Raw genomic sequence first — 21,107 nt, forward strand, 5'->3', positions numbered from 1 at the left:
TGTCCAAGGTATCTCAGTATTGAAAACAAAACAACAGTGTATACTTCCCCCTCTCGCCTCTACATTACCCTGATATGGGCTTTTTAATGTGTGTTTGAATTATTTAATGAGAGGCACATCCATTCACCCATGGCTACCCATGGCTACCCATGGCTACCCATGGCTACCCATGGCGAAGTGCTTTAGTAATGTTATCTGGAGAGAGGGAGAGAGAGAGAGAGAGAAAGACAGAGACTATGTCTGTCTCTGTGGTCTTACAGAACACACAGTGTGTGTCTCAGTGTGTGTGTGTCTCTCAGTGTGTGTGTGTGTGTGTGTGTGTGTGTGTGTGTGTGTCATATGTTCATTAGCACTGTTATCCATAAAACTATGCCTGAAGGAGACTGCCAGCCTCCTCTGTTAGGGAGATATACATGTGGGCTTACACAGTCATACATTCCAACAGTTTGAAGCAGCCAGGTCTGAGTAATCATTAACATTCAGTAGTAATTACTATATCTGTTGTTTGTGAGCTTCTTCCTCCTCCTACTTTTCCTCCTTTTCCTCCTCCTCCTCCTCTTCCTCCTCCTCCTCTTCCTACTCCTCCTCTTCCTACTCCCCCTCCTCCTCCTCCTCCCCCTCCAACAGCCTGACACTCTGTGAGGACAGGACAGGCCAGGAGCTGGGCTGGAGGCGGGCCAGTTACTCAACACTGGAGAAACGGGTTTCTCTCCTCCTCGCCTGCCTGCCTGCCCGTCTGCACAGAACAGAGCAGAGGAGCTGTGTCATGTGTAATTTAATACCAGACGCAGGCTGACTGAGCCTCACTGCACACAGAGAGCCACCTCACAGCCTGAGAGGCAGGCAGGAGAGGCAGGCAGGCTAAGCAGGCAGACTTCCAGGGTCCGGCTCAGCCCTCCATGACAGGACAAAGAGCAGGGGATGAGGGACCGACCAGAGCCCTAGTGAGGGACCGACCAGAGCCCTAGTGAAGGACCGACCAGAGCCCTAGTGGACCCATCAACGTCTCCCTCGCCCCGTGGCCAGGTACCAGAACCCCCCCCCCCTCTCTCTCTGTTCTGTTTCCTCTGTTACAGTAGTACAGTCACAGTGTTGAAAGCAGCCAGTAGTGTAATAGAGATTTACTGTACTAGAATGGGCAGTAGCAGCACTTTCCTAAAGAGAACAGAACAGCACAGAATTCTGCACTGTAAGAGGTTTTAGACATGCCACTGTAAGAGGTTTTAAACATGCCACTGTAAGAGGTTTTAGACATGTCACTGTAAGAGGTTTTAAACATGCCACTGTAAGAGGTTTTAACATGCCACTGTAAGAGGTTTTAGACATGCCACTGTAAGGGGTTTTAGACATGCCACTGTAAGGGGTTTTAGACATGTCACTGTAAGAGGTTTTAAACATGCCACTGTAAGAGGTTTTAACATGCCACTGTAAGAGGTTTTAGACATGCCACTGTAAGGGGTTTTAGATATGCCACTGTAAGGGGTTTTAGACATGCCACTGTAAGGGGTTTTAGACATGCCACTGTAAGAGGTTTTAGACATGCCACTGTAAGAGGTTTTAGACATGCCACTGTAAGAGGTTTTAGACATGCCACTGTAAGAGGTTTTAGACATGCCACTGTAAGAGGTTTTAGACATGCCACTGTAAGGGGTTTTAAACATGCCACTGTAAGAGGTTTTAGACATGTCACTGTAAGGGGTTTTAGATATGCCACTGTAAGAGGTTTTAGACATGCCACTGTAAGAGGTTTTAGACATGCCACTGTAAGAGGTTTTAGACATGCCACTGTAAGAGGTTTTAGACATGCCACTGTAAGAGGTTTTAGACATGCCACTGTAAGAGGTTTTAGACATGCCACTGTAAGAGGTTTTAGACATGCCACTGTAAGAGGTTTTAGACATGCCACTGTAAGAGGTTTTAAACATGCCACTGTAAGGGGTTTTAGACATGCCACTGTAAGAGGTTTTAGACATGCCACTGTAAGAGGTTTTAGACATGCCACTGTAAGAGGTTTTAGACATGCCACTGTAAGAGGTTTTAGACATGCCACTGTAAGAGGTTTTAGACATGCCACTGTAAGGGGTTTTAGACATGCCACTGTAAGGGGTTTTAGACATGTCACTGTAAGAGGTTTTAAACATGCCACTGTAAGAGGTTTTAACATGCCACTGTAAGAGGTTTTAGACATGCCACTGTAAGGGGTTTTAGATATGCCACTGTAAGGGGTTTTAGACATGCCACTGTAAGGGGTTTTAGACATGCCACTGTAAGAGGTTTTAGACATGCCACTGTAAGAGGTTTTAGACATGCCACTGTAAGAGGTTTTAGACATGCCACTGTAAGAGGTTTTAGACATGCCACTGTAAGAGGTTTTAGACATGCCACTGTAAGGGGTTTTAAACATGCCACTGTAAGAGGTTTTAGACATGTCACTGTAAGGGGTTTTAGATATGCCACTGTAAGAGGTTTTAGACATGCCACTGTAAGAGGTTTTAGACATGCCACTGTAAGAGGTTTTAGACATGCCACTGTAAGAGGTTTTAGACATGCCACTGTAAGAGGTTTTAGACATGCCACTGTAAGAGGTTTTAGACATGTCACTGTAAGAGGTTTTAGACATGCCACTGTAAGAGGTTTTAGACATGCTTGCACTCATTGCCTATTGATTATTTTGTCCAGGACATATTTCAATTTAAGCTGTTGCCTTTTTTTCTTAAGTGGAAAACTTTCTCTTGTAAGAAGAGAAGTGTATGTGCTGTTTGTGCACTTGAGGTGTAAATGTCTCTGGCCGTGTTCCAATGCAATCACCGTACTTTCTCCCTCTGGGAATGCTGGGAAGAACAGGGCTCTGGTAAACATCCCCTGTCACAGTTTCTTTCTCTAGATAATAACGCTGGGTTCAAGGCTTCAGGGCACTTTCTGATACACCAGTTTTCTGAAACAGGAGCAACTGAGAGGAAGTGCGTGGTAAAGGATCATACTGAAGGTTTTTAAGGATTAGTGGTCAGTGCTGTATGTTTCTGTTGGAATGTTCTCTCTGGGGGTCGGAATGCCACCCTAAAGCCAAGAGGGGATACACCGCATGAAGCACTGCAACCCTAAAGCCAAGAGGGGATACACCGCATGAAGCACTGGAACCCTAAAGCCAAGAGCGGATACACCGCATGAAGCACTGCAACCCTAAAGCCAAGAGGGGATACACCGCATTAAGCACTGGAACCCTAAAGCCAAGAGCGGATACACCGCATGAAGCACTGCAACCCTAAAGCCAAAAGGGGATACACCGCATGAAGCACTGCAACCCTAAAGCCAAGAGGGGATACACCGCATGAAGCACTGCAACCCTAAAGCCAAGAGGGGATACACCACATGAAGCACTGCAACCCTAAAGCCAAGAGGGGATACACCGCATGAAGCACTGCAACCCTAAAGCCAAGAGGGGATACACCGCATGAAGCACTGGAACCCTAAAGCCAAGAGCGGATACACCGCATGAAGCACTGTAACCCTAAAGCCAAAAGGGGATACACCGCACGAAGCACTGCAACCCTAAAGCCAAGAGGGGATACACCGCATGAAGCACTGCAACCCTAAAGCCAAGAGGGGATACACCGCATGAAGCACTGCAACCCTAAAGCCAAGAGGGGATACACCGCATGAAGCACTGCAACCCTAAAGCCAAGAGGGGATACACCGCATGAAGCACTGCAACCCTAAAGGCAAGAGGGAATACACCACCTGAAGCACTGCAACCCTAAAGGCAAGAGGGGATACACCACCTGAAGCACTGCAACCCTAAAGGCAAGAGGGGATACACCGCATGAAGCACCTCAACCCTAAAGCCAAGAGGGGATACACCGCATGAAGCACTGCAACCCTAAAGGCAAGAGGGGATACACCGCATGAAGCACTGCATCCCTAAAGCCAAGAGGGGATACACCGCATGAAGCACTGCATCCCTAAAGCCAAGAGGGGATACACCGGATACACCGCATGAAGCACTGGAACCCTAAAGGCAAGAGGGGATACACCGCATGAAGCACTGCAACCCTAAAGGCAAGAGGGGATACATGAAGCACTGCAACCCTAAAGGCAAGAGGGGATACATGAAGCACTGCAACCCTAAAGGCAAGAGGGGATACACCGCATGAAGCACTGCAACCCTAAAGGCAAGAGGGGATACACTGCATGAAGCACTGCATCACTTCACCCTATTTTTTCAGTTATCTCTGGAAGAGCAAGAATAACATAGAGCTTTCAATGATCCCTGTGATAAATACAATTTGCCATGTATTTATTGGATAATCTTTCCCCCTGCCTGCATGCTTGTGACAGAGAGTTCAAGTGTTCTAATTAGTGCTCCATGCTGTGTAAGCGTTCTCTGAGGATTGTGCTGTGGGGAACAGATACAGACTCTGTCTGCCTCCCAAATGCCCATAGGGCTCTGGTCAGAAGTAGTGCACTGCGTGGGGAATAGGGTGCCATTTGGGACACACTGACTAAACACCTCAGGCAACCTGAAAGGAAACTCAGTCAGATCAGGTCACGGTCGGGAATGAGTTTGGTTTGGGTGGCAGCAGGGTCGACTGGGAAATGAAAATAAAATCTCCGGTACAGTACAGTCCTTGTGTTCTGCACCACTTCTTATGGCTGTTATTTCCTCTGTGTTTCCATCCCCACTGCCCTATTCTGTGTTAGTAAAGCATTGAGATGCAGGCTGTGTAGGCAGCCACCCTGCACTGTAGCTTTAAGGCTGCCTGCTGCTATAATGAGGCTGTTCACTGATCCATCCAGGTGCTGCTAGGGGAACGACCTACAGTGGTTTAGCATTATAATACTCCATTGGGGTGGTTCACTTGCACAACATCCAAGAATTACAGTCTAGAATAGACCGACAACATGGAGTCTATGTTGAGACAACGTTGTGTGGTGGTTGTGTGTTTGCTGTTCTTTCACATCAACTGAGTTCCTCAGTTCAAGCACTTTGGTTGGACAGCGAGGAACCGACAGCGTACAGTGGGCTTTCCTTTGCATTACTAGACAGCTCCACACACACAGCCCAGTCTGCCTCCTGTTGGTAAGTGCTGTGTGTGTTGTGTTGAAGCCTGTGTGACCCCAGCTGTCTCTGTTAAATCTATCAGCAGCATCATACTGAGTTCTCCAGCCCCCGCCGAGCCCCAGCTCTTTAGCTGTACAGTGCATTAGTCTCCCCACGGCTCTCAGGTTGTGTCGGCCGGTTCATTTGCGCTTTGACCAGCATGCCTGATGCCTGACTCCAGATAGAGATGCATACCATCTGTTATTACCACAGGGAATTGGTCTGGGATGGAGGTTGGCCAGTGAGTTACAGTGCAGGACATTACTCAGTACCACTGCTACGTGGTTTTACACAGATACTCCCTACACCCAACACATGGGTATGTAAATGCATTGATTATTTAGATTTTTCAGATTTCAAACTTTTACTGGTATTGTAATTTTCCTGCAGAGCACATTCTAGTAGCATGAGATTATTGCGTTAAAATACAGCTGATCTTTGTACTGTAGTTTATAGTCTATAGTTTTGTTTAATGTTGTTTTAGTGTACAGTATGTAAGTTGTTTTGTCTGAAACGTTGTTCCCTCTGCTGCTATTGGACCAGGTCTCTCTTGGAAAAGAGATGTTCCAGTTGAACAGTACAGTACAGTGAGTGAGTGAGTGAGTGAGTGAGTGAGTGAGTGAGTGAGTGAGTGAGTGGCTATGCCAGCCTGGTCTGATATAGCTGAATGGGCCCGGAGCTAGATGGCCTGGGCATTGGGCTGGGCCGAATATGGGCCGAAGTTGTGCCGGAACTGGGCCAGAGCTGGGCAGACCAGAGGGGGTGTTAGAGGCCCAAAGCTCCCATGTGCACTCCATATGGGAGAGTGTGTGTTTACACTGGCAGAGGCACGGCCGGGCGCTAACAGTGCTTAGTTGGAGAGAGACTAACTTACAACAAACTGTCTGAATGGCCCTAGATGGCAGTCATCTTTGTGTTATAATGGTTTATTTTCAGGGAGCAGATTAAATACCCACAGGTCTCTTGTTTTCATATTGTCCCTAAGGGAGTGGCTACAGTGGACGGATGGATTGAGATCTCACTAGTGTAGCTTTGCTGTGTGTTTGCTTGCTAGGTAGGATACTATAGGGCAAAGTGTTCTCAGACTGAAGAATTCTCTAACTCATTGTGTCTATAAACTCAATGTTTACACTACCTCTTCTCCATCTCTCCCTGTGACTGGACTGTTCCACTGTGGAAGGCTGTGGGGGAGGAGGAGGGGGGGGGGTGATACAGTTGGACTGGCTCACTGTAGCAGGAGATGGAGCGTGTTGTCTGGCAGACATTATGGCTGCTGCCTCACATCACACTTGGGACTAATGAGTCAATACTGTACAGGCCCATCGCTGGTGGGGGTGAAAACACACACACACACACACACACACACACACACACACACACACACACACACACACACACACACACACACACACACACACACACACACAGCAAGCAGAGCCAGACACACTGCTACATAACGTTGAGCTAGGTTTGTCATCATTGCTAAACCATAAAAGTGGATTAATATTTCCTCTGGGGAAGTTTCGATGCTGCCTTATGTTTGCCCGTACTGTAACCTGGGTTGGACCTTATAAATCTAGGTCAACATGAGGAATGACTGTTGTCATGACTAAGATATTATTGTTTTCCTGGTAGAATAGCGTATATCCTGGGAACCATATTTGAATGGCATACATATAACTACTAAATATATACATGATCATTAAGAGCATTCAAGGTGCATCATCAACACTAACCTGTAACACCAGTGATAATAATAAACTCTGGTAATTCCATTCAGCTACACACAGCCTTCCCTCAGGGTAATTCCATTCAGCTACACACAGCCTTCCCTCGGGGTAATTCCATTCAGCTACACACAGCCTTCCCTCAGTGTAATTCCATTCAGCTACACAGAGCCTTCCCTCAGGGTAATTCCATTCAGCTACACACAGCCTTCCCTCAGTGTAATTCCATTCAGCTACACAGAGCCTTCCCTCAGGGTAATTCCATTCAGCTACACACAGCCTTCCCTCGGGGTAATTCCATTCAGCTACACACAGCCTTCCCTTGGGTTAATTCCATTCAGCTACACACAGCCTTCCCTCAGGGTAATTCCATTCAGCTACACACAGCCTTCCCTTGGGTTAATTCCATTCAGCTACACAGAGCCTTCCCTCAGGGTAATTCCATTCAGCTACACACAGCCTTCCCTCAGTGTAATTCCATTCAGCTACACACAGCCTTCCCTCGGGGTAATTCCATTCAGCTACACACAGCCTTCCCTCAGGGTAATTCCATTCAGCTACACACAGCCTTCCCTCGGGTTAATTCCATTCAGCTACACACAGCCTTCCCCCAGGGTAATTCCATTCAGCTACACACAGCCTTCCCTCAGCGTAATTCCATTCAGCTACACACAGCCTTCCCTCAGGGTAATTCCATTCAGCTACACACAGACTTCCCTCAGTGTAATTCCATTCAGCTACACAGAGCCTTCCCTCAGCGTAATTCCATTCAGCTACACACAGCCTTCCCTCAGCGTAATTCCATTCAGCTACACACAGCCTTCCCTCAGGGTAATTCCATTCAGCTACACACAGCCTTCCCTCAGGGTAATTCCATTCAGCTACACACAGCCTTCCCTCAGTGTAATTCCATTCAGCTACACACAGCCTTCCCTCAGGGTAATTCCATTCAGCTACACACAGCCTTCCCTTGGGGTAATTCCATTCAGCTACACACAGCCTTCCCTTGGGGTAATTCCATTCAGCTACACACAGCCTTCCCTTGGGGTAATTCCATTCAGCTACACACAGCCTTCCCTTGGGGTAATTCCATTCAGCTACACACAGCCTTCCCTTGGGGTAATTCCATTCAGCTACACACAGCCTTCCCTTGGGGTAATTCCATTCAGCTACACACAGCCTTCCCTTGGGGTAATTCCATTCAGCTATACACAGCCTTCCCTCAGGGTAATTCCATTCAGCTACACACAGCCTTCCCTTGGGGTAATTCCATTCAGCTACACACAGCCTTCCCTTGGGGTAATTCCATTCAGCTACACACAGCCTTCCCTTGGGGTAATTCCATTCAGCTACACACAGCCTTCCCTTGGGGTAAGGTAGTTAGGGAGGTCTTAACAGCCGTCATGTTTATCAGAGTATGTTTAAGGAGTGGACGTACACAGACATGTAAACTTCCTCCTCTGAATGTTCATGAGGCTTTCAGCCTAGTGTACAGATTAATTACTGACTGGAGAAAGCGAGAGCGAGAGCGAGAGCGAGAGCGAAGAGCAGCCCGCCACCAGTGTTGGGAAGAGAGGAACAGAGAGATAGGAGAAGAGAGGAGGGGAACAGAGAAATAGAAGAAGGGAGAAGAGAAACAGAGAGATAGGAGAAGGGAGGAGAGGAACAGAGAGATAGGAGAAGGGAGGAGAGGAACAGAGAGATAGGAGAAGGGAGGAGAGGAACAGAGAGGTAGGAGAAGGGAGAAGAGAAACAGAGAGATAGGAGAAGGGAGGAGAGGAACAGAGAGATAGAAGAAGGGAGAAGAGAAACAGAGAGATAGGAGAAGGGAGGAGAGGAACAGAGAGATAGGAGAAGAGAGGAGAGGAACAGAGAGATAAGAGAAGAGAGGAGAGGAACAGAGAGATAGGAGAAGGGAGGAGAGGAACAGAGAGATAGGAGAAGGGAGGAGAGGAACAGAGAGATAGGAGAAGAGAGGAGAGGAACAGAGAGATAGGAGAAGGGAGGAGAGGAACAGAGAGATAGAAGAAGGGAGAAGAGAAACAGAGAGATAGGAGAAGGGAGGAGAGGAACAGAGAGATAGGAGAAGGGAGGAGAGGAACAGAGAGATAGGAGAAGGAAGGAGAGGAACAGAGAGAGAAGAGAAGGGAGGAGAGGAACAGAGAGTTAGGAGAAGGGATGAGAGGAACAGAGAGATAGGAGAAGGGAGGAGGGGAACAGAGAGATAGGAGAAGGGAGGAGAGGAACAGAGAGATAGGAGAAGGGAGAAGAGAAACAGAGATAGGAGAAGAGAGGAGGGGAACAGAGGGATAGGAGAAGGGAGGAGGGGAACAGAGAGATAGGAGAAGGGAGAAGAGAAACAGAGAGATAGGAGAAGAGAGGAGGGGAACAGAGGGATAGGAGAAGGGAGGAGGGGAACAGAGAGATAGGAGAAGGGAGGAGAGGAACATAGAGGTAGGAGAAGGGAGGAGAGGAACAGAGAGATAGGAGAAGAGAGGAGAGGAACAGAGAAATAGAAGAGGCAAGGAGAGAAACAGAGAGATAAGAGAAGGGTGGATAGGAACAGAGAGATAGAAGAAGGGAGGAGAGGAACAGAGAGAAGGGAGGAGAGGAACAGAGAGATAAGAGAAGGGAGGAGAGGAACAGAGAGAGAAGACTGAGGAACAAAGGAAATGGGGCACTGTTCCATGACAGTGTTTTAACTCTCTCTCTGTTTGATAGACTATCATATAATTTGCTTTATGTTTGTTTCTCTCCATCATTCTTCCTATCCCTCCCTTTCTTCCTCTCTATCCCTTCCTTTCCCTCTCCTCCCGAACAATGAACTCTCCACTTAACTCTCTCTCTCTCTCTCACACAGCTGTAGCCAGCCTTCCCTGGCACCAGCAGAAACCCAAGGTCATCTCTGATTGCACAAGTCCATCCCTCTCCCCTTCCCTCCCTCTTGTTCCAGTCTTGCCGCTCCCCCATCTCCCAGTGGTGTCATTGGGGCTCCCAGGATGCGGCTGCTCAGCGCTCTGCTGCTCCTCCTGCTCCTCAGGTCCACTGAGCCCAGGAAGGGTGGACGGAACAGAGAAAGGGGCAGGGCCCGGGGTAAAGGCAGGGCCAATGCTGTCAAACGCCAAACCTCTGAATGCAAGGAATACATGGAGGCCGGAGAGAAATACCTGGACTGTCAGGACCGCCAGCTGACCGGGGTGCAACAGCACTGGCCTGAAGACATCCACCACCTCCTGCTGGCCCGCAACAAGATCCAGGTGCTCAGAGACAACACCTTCTCCCAGTTCAAGATCCTAAAGAGTCTGGATCTACAACAGAATGAGCTCTACATGGTGGAGGAGGAGGCGTTCGCAGGGCTGGGACAGCTCACTACTCTGCTTCTTCAGCACAACCAGATGAAGACAGCTTCTGAGGAGCACCTGCTGCCCTTGCCAAACCTCCGCTACCTGCGTCTCTATGACAACCCCTGGGACTGCCGGTGCTCGCTGGATAGTCTGGTCAGGACCCTGCAGGTGCCCAGCAACCGTAACCTAGGGAACTACGCCAAGTGTTCGGAGCCGGACGCGCTGAGAGGTCAGAAGCTGAAGAAGATGAGGCCAGAGCTGCTGTGTGCTGAGGATGGGGAGGGCCATCTGCCAGGGCAGAAACCTCAGGAGGGGCAGGGTAGTCTGCCCAAACCACCTCCCATCAAGAAGTACCCTGATGCCAACTCCTTGTGCCACACCTACATGTTCCCCAAACCCATGCTGGACTGCAAGAGCAAAGGTAAGCTATGAGCCAACCAAGCTGGTCTCCCTTTCATTTGTTTGTGTGACCTGTGTGAAGAATTTCCTCATTGGAGGACAATGGAATGTTGTATTCTGGTCTTTCAGAACACTGGAGTGAGTTATTGGGGTTCTCAGGGCCATGGGTTCCTCGACCCAGATGAATCTCTACTGAAACAGCTTTTTAGTCCAAGATTAGGACTAGTATGGGTCAGGGTAACCGGCCCTCCGTGTATGAGTCACATGTCCATCTGAAATCTCTGGCCATTGTTCACTACACATGGTTGTTGGGAGGACTTTTGTAACAGTCTGGAGGAGAGGCTGGCTACTGGATACTCCAGAGCTGTGGTTGATAAGGACTACTTTCTAAATGTGTTCTCGATAATTTCCCTGAATCAGAATGTGGTAGGAGACGACTATAAACCAGAGAGGCCTTAGAGTGACGGCTTGCAGCGTGGAAACCGTGGAAACCATCATGGAACGTTAGACACAAAGGGACCAAGGGGAAATATGGAGTCTCATTTCTGTCTCCCGTCCAGACTCTCACATCTGGTGCCGTTTCTGTGCTATGTATAACTGCCACATTAAAACTGCTATCAGGACTATAACCTCTAGAGAGATTAGGTTTCAATATTGTTTTTCAAATAGTCATTAGGCCCAGACCCATGGGACTGACTACAAATCCTGCATGGAGTCCATGCTGTGTGGGGACTGCTTTTGATTGAGCTCAAAAATACAACATGAATAGTCCCTTCATATGGATTTAGTATAGACGTGGCAGTATGGTCATGAATAGTCCCTTCATATTGATTTAGTATAGACGTGGCAGTATAGTCATGAATAGTCCCTTCATATTGATTTAGTATAGACGTGGCAGTATGGTCATGAATAGTCCCTTCATATGGATTTAGTATAGATGTGGCAGTATAGTCATGAATAGTCCCTTCGTATGGATTTAGTATAGACGTGGCAGTATGGTCATGAATAGTCCCTTCATATGGATTTAGTATAGACGTGGCAGTATGGTCATGAATAGTCCCTTCATATTGATTTAGTATAGACGTGGCAGTATGGTCATGAATAGTCCCTTCATACTGATTTAGTATAGACGTGGCAGTATGGTCATGAATAGTCCCTTCATATTGATTTAGTGTAGACGTGGCAGTATGGTCATGAATAGTCCCTTCATATTGATTTAGTATAGACGTGGCAGTATAGTCATGAATAGTCCCTTCATATTGATTTAGTATAGACGTGGCAGTATGGTCATGAATAGTCCCTTCATATGGATTTAGTATAGATGTGGCAGTATAGTCATGAATAGTCCCTTCGTATGGATTTAGTATAGACGTGGCAGTATGGTCATGAATAGTCCCTTCATATGGATTTAGTATAGACGTGGCAGTATGGTCATGAATAGTCCCTTCATATTGATTTAGTATAGACGTGGCAGTATGGTCATGAATAGTCCCTTCATACTGATTTAGTATAGACGTGGCAGTATGGTCATGAATAGTCCCTTCATATTGATTTAGTATAGACGTGGCAGTATGGTCATGAATAGTCCCTTCATATTGATTTAGTATAGACGTGGCAGTATGGTCATGAATAGTCCCTTCATACTGATTTAGTATAGACGTGGCAGTATGGTCATGAATAGTCCCTTCATATTGATTTAGTATAGACGTGGCAGTATGGTCATGAATAGTCCCTTCATATTGATTTAGTATAGACGTGGCAGTATGGTCATGAATAGTCTCTTCATATTGATTTAGTATAGACGTGGCAGTATGGTCATGAATAGTCCCTTCATATTGATTTAGTATAGACGTGGCAGTATGGTCATGAATAGTCCCTTCATATTGATTTAGTATAGACGTGGCAGTATGGTCATGAATAGTCCCTTCATATTGATTTAGTATAGACGTGGCAGTATGGTCATGAATAGTCCCTTCATATTGATTTAGTATAGACGTGGCAGTATGGTCATGAACATACCCTTCATATTGATTTAGTATAGACGTGGCAGTATAGTCATGAATAGTCCCTTCATATTGATTTAGTATAGACGTGGCAGTATGGTCATGAATAGTCCCTTCATATTGATTTAGTATAGACGTGGCAGTATGGTCATGAATAGTCCCTTCATATTGATTTAGTATAGACGTGGCAGTATGGTCATGAATAGTCCCTTCATATTGATTTAGTATAGACGTGGCAGTATGGTCATGAATAGTCCCTTCATATTGATTTAGTATAGACGTGGCAGTATGGTCATGAATAGTCCCTTCATATTGATTTAGTATAGACGTGGCAGTATAGTCATGAATAGTCCCTTCATATTGATTTAGTATAGACGTGGCAGTATGGTCATGAATAGTCCCTTCATATGGATTTAGTATAGATGTGGCAGTATAGTCATGAATAGTCCCTTCATATTGATTTAGTATAGACGTGGCAGTATGGTCATGAATAGTCCCTTCATATTGATTTAGTATAGACGTGGCAGTATAGTCATGAATAGTCCCTTCATATTGATTTAGTATAGACGTGGCAGTATGGTCATGAATAGTCCCTTCATATTGATTTAGTATAGACGTGGCAGTATGGTCATGAATAGTCCCTTCATATTGATTTAGTATAGACGTGGTAGTATAGTCATGAATAGTCCCTTCATATTGATTTAGTATAGACGTGGCAGTATGGTCATGAATAGTCCCTTCATATGGATTTAGTATAGATGTGGCAGTATAGTCATGAATAGTCCCTTCGTATGGATTTAGTATAGACGTGGCAGTATGGTCATGAATAGTCCCTTCATATTGATTTAGTATAGACGTGGCAGTATAGTCATGAATAGTCCCTTCATATTGATTTAGTATAGACGTGGCAGTATGGTCATGAATAGTCCCTTCATATGGATTTAGTATAGATGTGGCAGTATAGTCATGAATAGTCCCTTCGTATGGATTTAGTATAGACGTGGCAGTATGGTCATGAATAGTCCCTTCATATGGATTTAGTATAGACGTGGCAGTATGGTCATGAATAGTCCCTTCATATTGATTTAGTATAGACGTGGCAGTATGGTCATGAATAGTCCCTTCATACTGATTTAGTATAGACGTGGCAGTATGGTCATTAATAGTCCCTTCATATTGATTTAGTATAGACGTGGCAGTATGGTCATGAATAGTCCCTTCATATTGATTTAGTATAGACGTGGCAGTATGGTCATGAATAGTCCCTTCATACTGATTTAGTATAGACGTGGCAGTATGGTCATGAATAGTCCCTTCATATTGATTTAGTATAGACGTGGCAGTATGGTCATGAATAGTCCCTTCATATTGATTTAGTATAGACGTGGCAGTATGGTCATGAATAGTCTCTTCATATTGATTTAGTATAGACGTGGCAGTATGGTCATGAATAGTCCCTTCATATTGATTTAGTATAGACGTGGCAGTATGGTCATGAATAGTCCCTTCATATTGATTTAGTATAGACGTGGCAGTATGGTCATGAATAGTCCCTTCATATTGATTTAGTATAGACGTGGCAGTATGGTCATGAATAGTCCCTTCATATTGATTTAGTATAGACGTGGCAGTATGGTCATGAATAGTCCCTTCATATTGATTTAGTATAGACGTGGCAGTATGGTCATGAATAGTCCCTTCATATTGATTTAGTATAGACGTGGCAGTATGGTCATGAATAGTCCCTTCATATTGATTTAGTATAGACGTGGCAGTATGGTCATGAATAGTCCCTTCATATTGATTTAGTATAGACGTGGCAGTATGGTCATGAATAGTCCCTTCATATTGATTTAGTATAGACGTGGCAGTATGGTCATGAATAGTCCCTTCATATTGATTTAGTATAGACGTGGCAGTATGGTCATGAATAGTCCCTTCATATTGATTTAGTATAGACGTGGCAGTATGGTCATGAATAGTCCCTTCATATGGATTTAGTATAGATGTGGCAGTATAGTCATGAATAGTCCCTTCATATTGATTTAGTATAGACGTGGCAGTATGGTCATGAATAGTCCCTTCATATTGATTTAGTATAGACGTGGCAGTATGGTCATGAATAGTCCCTTCATATTGATTTAGTATAGACGTGGCAGTATGGTCATGAATAGTCCCTTCATATTGATTTAGTATAGACGTGGCAGTATGGTCATGAATAGTCCCTTCATATTGATTTAGTATAGACGTGGTAGTATAGTCATGAATAGTCCCTTCATATTGATTTAGTATAGACGTGGCAGTATGGTCATGAATAGTCCCTTCATATGGATTTAGTATAGATGTGGCAGTATAGTCATGAATAGTCCCTTCGTATGGATTTAGTATAGACGTGGCAGTATGGTCATGAATAGTCCCTTCATATTGATTTAGTATAGACGTGGCAGTATAGTCATGAATAGTCCCTTCATATTGATTTAGTATAGACGTGGCAGTATGGTCATGAATAGTCCCTTCATATGGATTTAGTATAGATGTGGCAGTATAGTCATGAATAGTCCCTTCGTATGGATTTAGTATAGACGTGGCAGTATGGTCATGAATAGTCCCTTCATATGGATTTAGTATAGACGTGGCAGTATGGTCATGAATAGTCCCTTCATATTGATTTAGTATAGACGTGGCAGTATGGTCATGAATAGTCCCTTCATACTGATTTAGTATAGACGTGGCAGTATGGTCATTAATAGTCCCTTCATATTGATTTAGTATAGACGTGGCAGTATGGTCATGAATAGTCCCTTCATATTGATTTAGTATAGACGTGGCAGTATGGTCATGAATAGTCCCTTCATACTGATTTAGTATAGACGTGGCAGTATGGTCATGAATAGTCCCTTCATATTGATTTAGTATAGACGTGGCAGTATGGTCATGAATAGTCCCTTCATATTGATTTAGTATAGACGTGGCAGTATGGTCATGAATAGTCTCTTCATATTGATTTAGTATAGACGTGGCAGTATGGTCATGAATAGTCCCTTCATATTGATTTAGTATAGACGTGGCAGTATGGTCATGAATAGTCCCTTCATATTGATTTAGTATAGACGTGGCAGTATGGTCATGAATAGTCCCTTCATATTGATTTAGTATAGACGTGGCAGTATGGTCATGAATAGTCCCTTCATATTGATTTAGTATAGACGTGGCAGTATGGTCATGAATAGTCCCTTCATATTGATTTAGTATAGACGTGGCAGTATGGTCATGAATAGTCCCTTCATATTGATTTAGTATAGACGTGGCAGTATGGTCATGAATAGTCCCTTCATATTGATTTAGTATAGACGTGGCAGTATGGTCATGAATAGTCCCTTCATATTGATTTAGTATAGACGTGGCAGTATGGTCATGAATAGTCCCTTCATATTGATTTAGTATAGACGTGGCAGTATGGTCATGAATAGTCCCTTCATATTGATTTAGTATAGACGTGGCAGTATGGTCATGAATAGTCCCTTCATATTGATTTAGTATAGACGTGGCAGTATGGTCATGAATAGTCCCTTCATATTGATTTAGTATAGACGTGGCAGTATAGTCATGAATAGTCCCTTCATATTGATTTAGTATAGACGTGGCAGTATGGTCATGAATAGTCCCTTCATATGGATTTAGTATAGATGTGGCAGTATAGTCATGAATAGTCCCTTCATATTGATTTAGTATAGACGTGGCAGTATGGTCATGAATAGTCCCTTCATATTGATTTAGTATAGACGTGGCAGTATGGTCATGAATAGTCCCTTCATATTGATTTAGTATAGACGTGGCAGTATGGTCATGAATAGTCCCTTCATATTGATTTAGTATAGACGTGGCAGTATGGTCATGAATAGTCCCTTCATATTGATTTAGTATAGACGTGGCAGTATGGTCATGAATAGTCCCTTCATATTGATTTAGTATAGACGTGGCAGTATGGTCATGAATAGTCCCTTCATATGGATTTAGTATAGACGTGGCAGTATGGTCATGAATAGTCCCTTCATATTGATTTAGTATAGACGTGGCAGTATGGTCATGAATAGTCCCTTCATATTGATTTAGTATAGACGTGGCAGTATGGTCATGAATAGTCCCTTCATATTGATTTAGTATAGACGTGGCAGTATGGTCATGAATAGTCCCTTCATATGGATTTAGTATAGACGTGGCAGTATGGTCATGAATAGTCCCTTCATATTGATTTAGTATAGACGTGGCAGTATGGTCATGAATAGTCCCTTCATATGGATTTAGTATAGACGTGGCACTATGGTCATGAATAGTCCCTTCATATTGATTTAGTATAGACGTGGCAGTATGGTCATGAATAGTCCCTTCATATTAATTTAGTATAGACGTGGCAGTATAGTCATGAATAGTCCCTTCATATTGATTTAGTAAAGACGTGGCAGTATAGTCATGAATAGTCCCTTCATATTGATTTAGTATAGATGTGGCAGTATGGTCATGAATAGTCCCTTCATATTGATTTAGTATAGACGTGGCAGTATGGTCATGAATAGTCCCTTCATATGGATTTAGTATAGACGTGGCACTATGGTCATGAATAGTCCCTTCATATTGATTTAGTATAGACGTGGCAGTATGGTCATGAATAGTCCCTTCATATTAATTTAGTATAGACGTGGCAGTATAGTCATGAATAGTCCCTTCATATTGATTTAGTAAAGACGTGGCAGTATAGTCATGAATAGTCCCTTCATATTGATTTAGTATAGATGTGGCAGTATGGTCATGAATAGTCCCTTCATATTGATTTAGTATAGACGTGGCAGTATGGTCATGAATAGTCCCTTCATATTGATTTAGGATAGACGTGGCAGTATGGTCATGAATAGTCCCTTCATATGGATTTAGTATAGACGTGGCAGTATGGTCATGAATAGTCCCTTCATATTGATTTAGTATAGACGTGGCAGTATGGTCATGAATAGTCCCTTCATATGGATTTAGTATAGACGTGGCAGTATGGTCATGAATAGTCCCTTCATATTGATTTAGTATAGACGTGGCAGTATGGTCATGAATAGTCCCTTCATATTGATTTAGTAAAGACGTGGCAGTACAGTCATGAATAGTCCCTTCATATTGATTTAGTATAGACGTGGCAGTATGGTCATGAATAGTCCCTTCATATTGATTTAGTATAGACGTGGCAGTATGGTCATGAATAGTCCCTTCATATTGATTTAGTAAAGACGTGGCAGTACGGTCATGAATAGTCCCTTCATATTGATTTAGTATAGACGTGGCAGTATGGTCATGAATAGTCCCTTCATATTGATTTAGTAAAGACGTGGCAGTATGGTCATGAATAGTCCCTTCATATTGATTTAGTATAGACGTGGCAGTATGGTCATGAATAGTCCCTTCATATTGATTTAGTATAGACGTGGTATTATAGTCATGAATAGTCCCTTCATATTGATTTAGTATAGACGTGGCAGTATAGTCATGAATAGTCCCTTCTTATTGATTTAGTATAGATGTGGCAGTATGGTCATGAATAGTCCCTTCATATTGATTTAGTATAGACGTGGCAGTATAGTCATGAATAGTCCCTTCATATTGATTTAGTATAGACGTGGCAGTATGGTCATGAATAGTCCCTTCATATTGATTTAGTATAGACGTGGCAGTATGGTCATGAATAGTCCCTTCATATTGATTTAGTATAGACGTGGCAGTATGGTCATGAACATACCCTTCATATTGATTTAGTATAGACGTGGCAGTATAGTCATGAATAGTCCCTTAATATTGATTTAGTATAGACGTGGCAGTATGGTCATGAATAGTCCCTTCATATTGATTTAGTATAGACGTGGCAGTATGGTCATGAATAGTCCCTTCATATTGATTTAGTATAGACGTGGCAGTATGGTCATGAATAGTCCCTTCATATTGATTTAGTATAGACGTGGCAGTATGGTCATGAATAGTCCCTTCATATTGATTTAGTAGAGACGTGGCAGTATAGTCATGAATAGTCCCTTCATATTGATTTAGTATATACGTGGCAGTATGGTCATGAATAGTCCCTTCATATTGATTTAGTATAGACGTGGCAGTATGGTCATGAATAGTCCCTTCATATTGATTTAGTATAGACGTGGTAGTATAGTCATGAATAGTCCCTTCATATTGATTTAGTATAGACGTGGCAGTATGGTCATGAATAGTCCCTTCATATTGATTTAGTATAGACGTGGCAGTATGGTCATGAATAGTCCCCTCATATGGATTTAGTATAGACGTGGCAGTATGGTCATGAATAGTCCCTTCATATTGATTTAGTATAGACGTGGCAGTATGGTCATGAATAGTCCCTTCATATTGATTTAGTATAGACGTGGCAGTATGGTCATGAATAGTCCCTTCATATTGATTTAGTATAGACGTGGCAGTATGGTCATGAATAGTCCCTTCATATGGATTTAGTATAGACGTGGCAGTATGGTCATGAATAGTCCCTTCATATTGATTTAGTATAGACGTGGCAGTATGGTCATGAATAGTCCCTTCATATGGATTTAGTATAGACGTGGCACTATGGTCATGAATAGTCCCTTCATATTGATTTAGTATAGACGTGGCAGTATGGTCATGAATAGTCCCTTCATATTAATTTAGTATAGACGTGGCAGTATAGTCATGAATAGTCCCTTCATATTGATTTAGTAAAGACGTGGCAGTATAGTCATGAATAGTCCCTTCATATTGATTTAGTATAGACGTGGCAGTATGGTCATGAATAGTCCCTTCATATTGATTTAGTATAGACGTGGCAGTATGGTCATGAATAGTCCCTTCATATTGATTTAGGATAGACGTGGCAGTATGGTCATGAATAGTCCCTTCATATGGATTTAGTATAGACGTGGCAGTATGGTCATGAATAGTCCCTTCATATTGATTTAGTATAGACGTGGCAGTATGGTCATGAATAGTCCCTTCATATGGATTTAGTATAGACGTGGCAGTATGGTCATGAATAGTCCCTTCATATTGATTTAGTATAGACGTGGCAGTATGGTCATGAATAGTCCCTTCATATTGATTTAGTAAAGACGTGGCAGTACAGTCATGAATAGTCCCTTCATATTGTTTTAGTATAGACGTGGCAGTATGGTCATGAATAGTCCCTTCATATTGATTTAGTAAAGACGTGGCAGTATGGTCATGAATAGTCCCTTCATATTGATTTAGTATAGACGTGGCAGTATGGTCATGAATAGTCCCTTCATATTGATTTAGTATAGACGTGGTATTATAGTCATGAATAGTCCCTTCATATTGATTTAGTATAGACGTGGCAGTATAGTCATGAACAGTCCCTTCTTATTGATTTAGTATAGATGTGGCAGTATGGTCATGAATAGTCCCTTCATATTGATTTAGTATAGACGTGGCAGTATAGTCATGAATAGTCCCTTCATATTGATTTAGTATAGACGTGGCAGTATGGTCATGAATAGTCCCTTCATATTAATTTAGTATAGACGTGGCAGTATAGTCATGAATAGTCCCTTCATATTGATTTAGTAAAGACGTGGCAGTATAGTCATGAATAGTCCCTTCATATTGATTTAGTATAGATGTGGCAGTATGGTCATGAATAGTCCCTTCATATTGATTTAGTATAGACGTGGCAGTATGGTCATGAATAGTCCCTTCATATTGATTTAGGATAGACGTGGCAGTATGGTCATGAATAGTCCCTTCATATGGATTTAGTATAGACGTGGCAGTATGGTCATGAATAGTCCCTTCATATTGATTTAGTATAGACGTGGCAGTATGGTCATGAATAGTCCCTTCATATGGATTTAGTATAGACGTGGCAGTATGGTCATGAATAGTCCCTTCATATTGATTTAGTATAGACGTGGCAGTATGGTCATGAATAGTCCCTTCATATTGATTTAGTAAAGACGTGGCAGTACAGTCATGAATAGTCCCTTCATATTGTTTTAGTATAGACGTGGCAGTATGGTCATGAATAGTCCCTTCATATTGATTTAGTAAAGACGTGGCAGTATGGTCATGAATAGTCCCTTCATATTGATTTAGTATAGACGTGGCAGTATGGTCATGAATAGTCCCTTCATATTGATTTAGTATAGACGTGGTATTATAGTCATGAATAGTCCCTTCATATTGATTTAGTATAGACGTGGCAGTATAGTCATGAATAGTCCCTTCTTATTGATTTAGTATAGATGTGGCAGTATGGTCATGAATAGTCCCTTCATATTGATTTAGTATAGACGTGGCAGTATAGTCATGAATAGTCCCTTCATATTGATTTAGTATAGACGTGGCAGTATGGTCATGAATAGTCCCTTAATATTGATTTAGTATAGACGTGGCAGTATAGTAATGAATAGTCCCTTCATATTGATTTAGTATAGACGTGGCAGTATGGTCATGAATAGTCCCGTCATATTGATTTAGTATAGAC

At 43.2% G+C, this 21,107-nt stretch overlaps 1 protein-coding gene across 1 annotated transcript in view; it reads left to right on the top strand.

Annotated features, from left to right (window-relative positions):
• Positions 1-679: 679 nt before the first annotated feature.
• Positions 680-21,107, top strand: part of LOC116360628 (leucine-rich repeat-containing protein 17) — a 48,342-nt gene continuing 27,914 nt past the window's right edge. The window contains exons 1-2 of the mRNA XM_031815640.1: positions 680-1,026; positions 9,686-10,590. Coding sequence (XP_031671500.1) covers positions 9,825-10,590 — 766 coding nt within the window. The 5' untranslated portion in view covers positions 680-1,026; positions 9,686-9,824. The remainder of the gene's footprint in view (positions 1,027-9,685; positions 10,591-21,107) is intronic.

This window comes from Oncorhynchus kisutch, unplaced genomic scaffold (assembly GCF_002021735.2).
Source record: "Oncorhynchus kisutch isolate 150728-3 unplaced genomic scaffold, Okis_V2 Okis09a-Okis19a_hom, whole genome shotgun sequence".
In the NCBI taxonomy this organism is placed as follows: domain Eukaryota; kingdom Metazoa; phylum Chordata; class Actinopteri; order Salmoniformes; family Salmonidae; genus Oncorhynchus; species Oncorhynchus kisutch.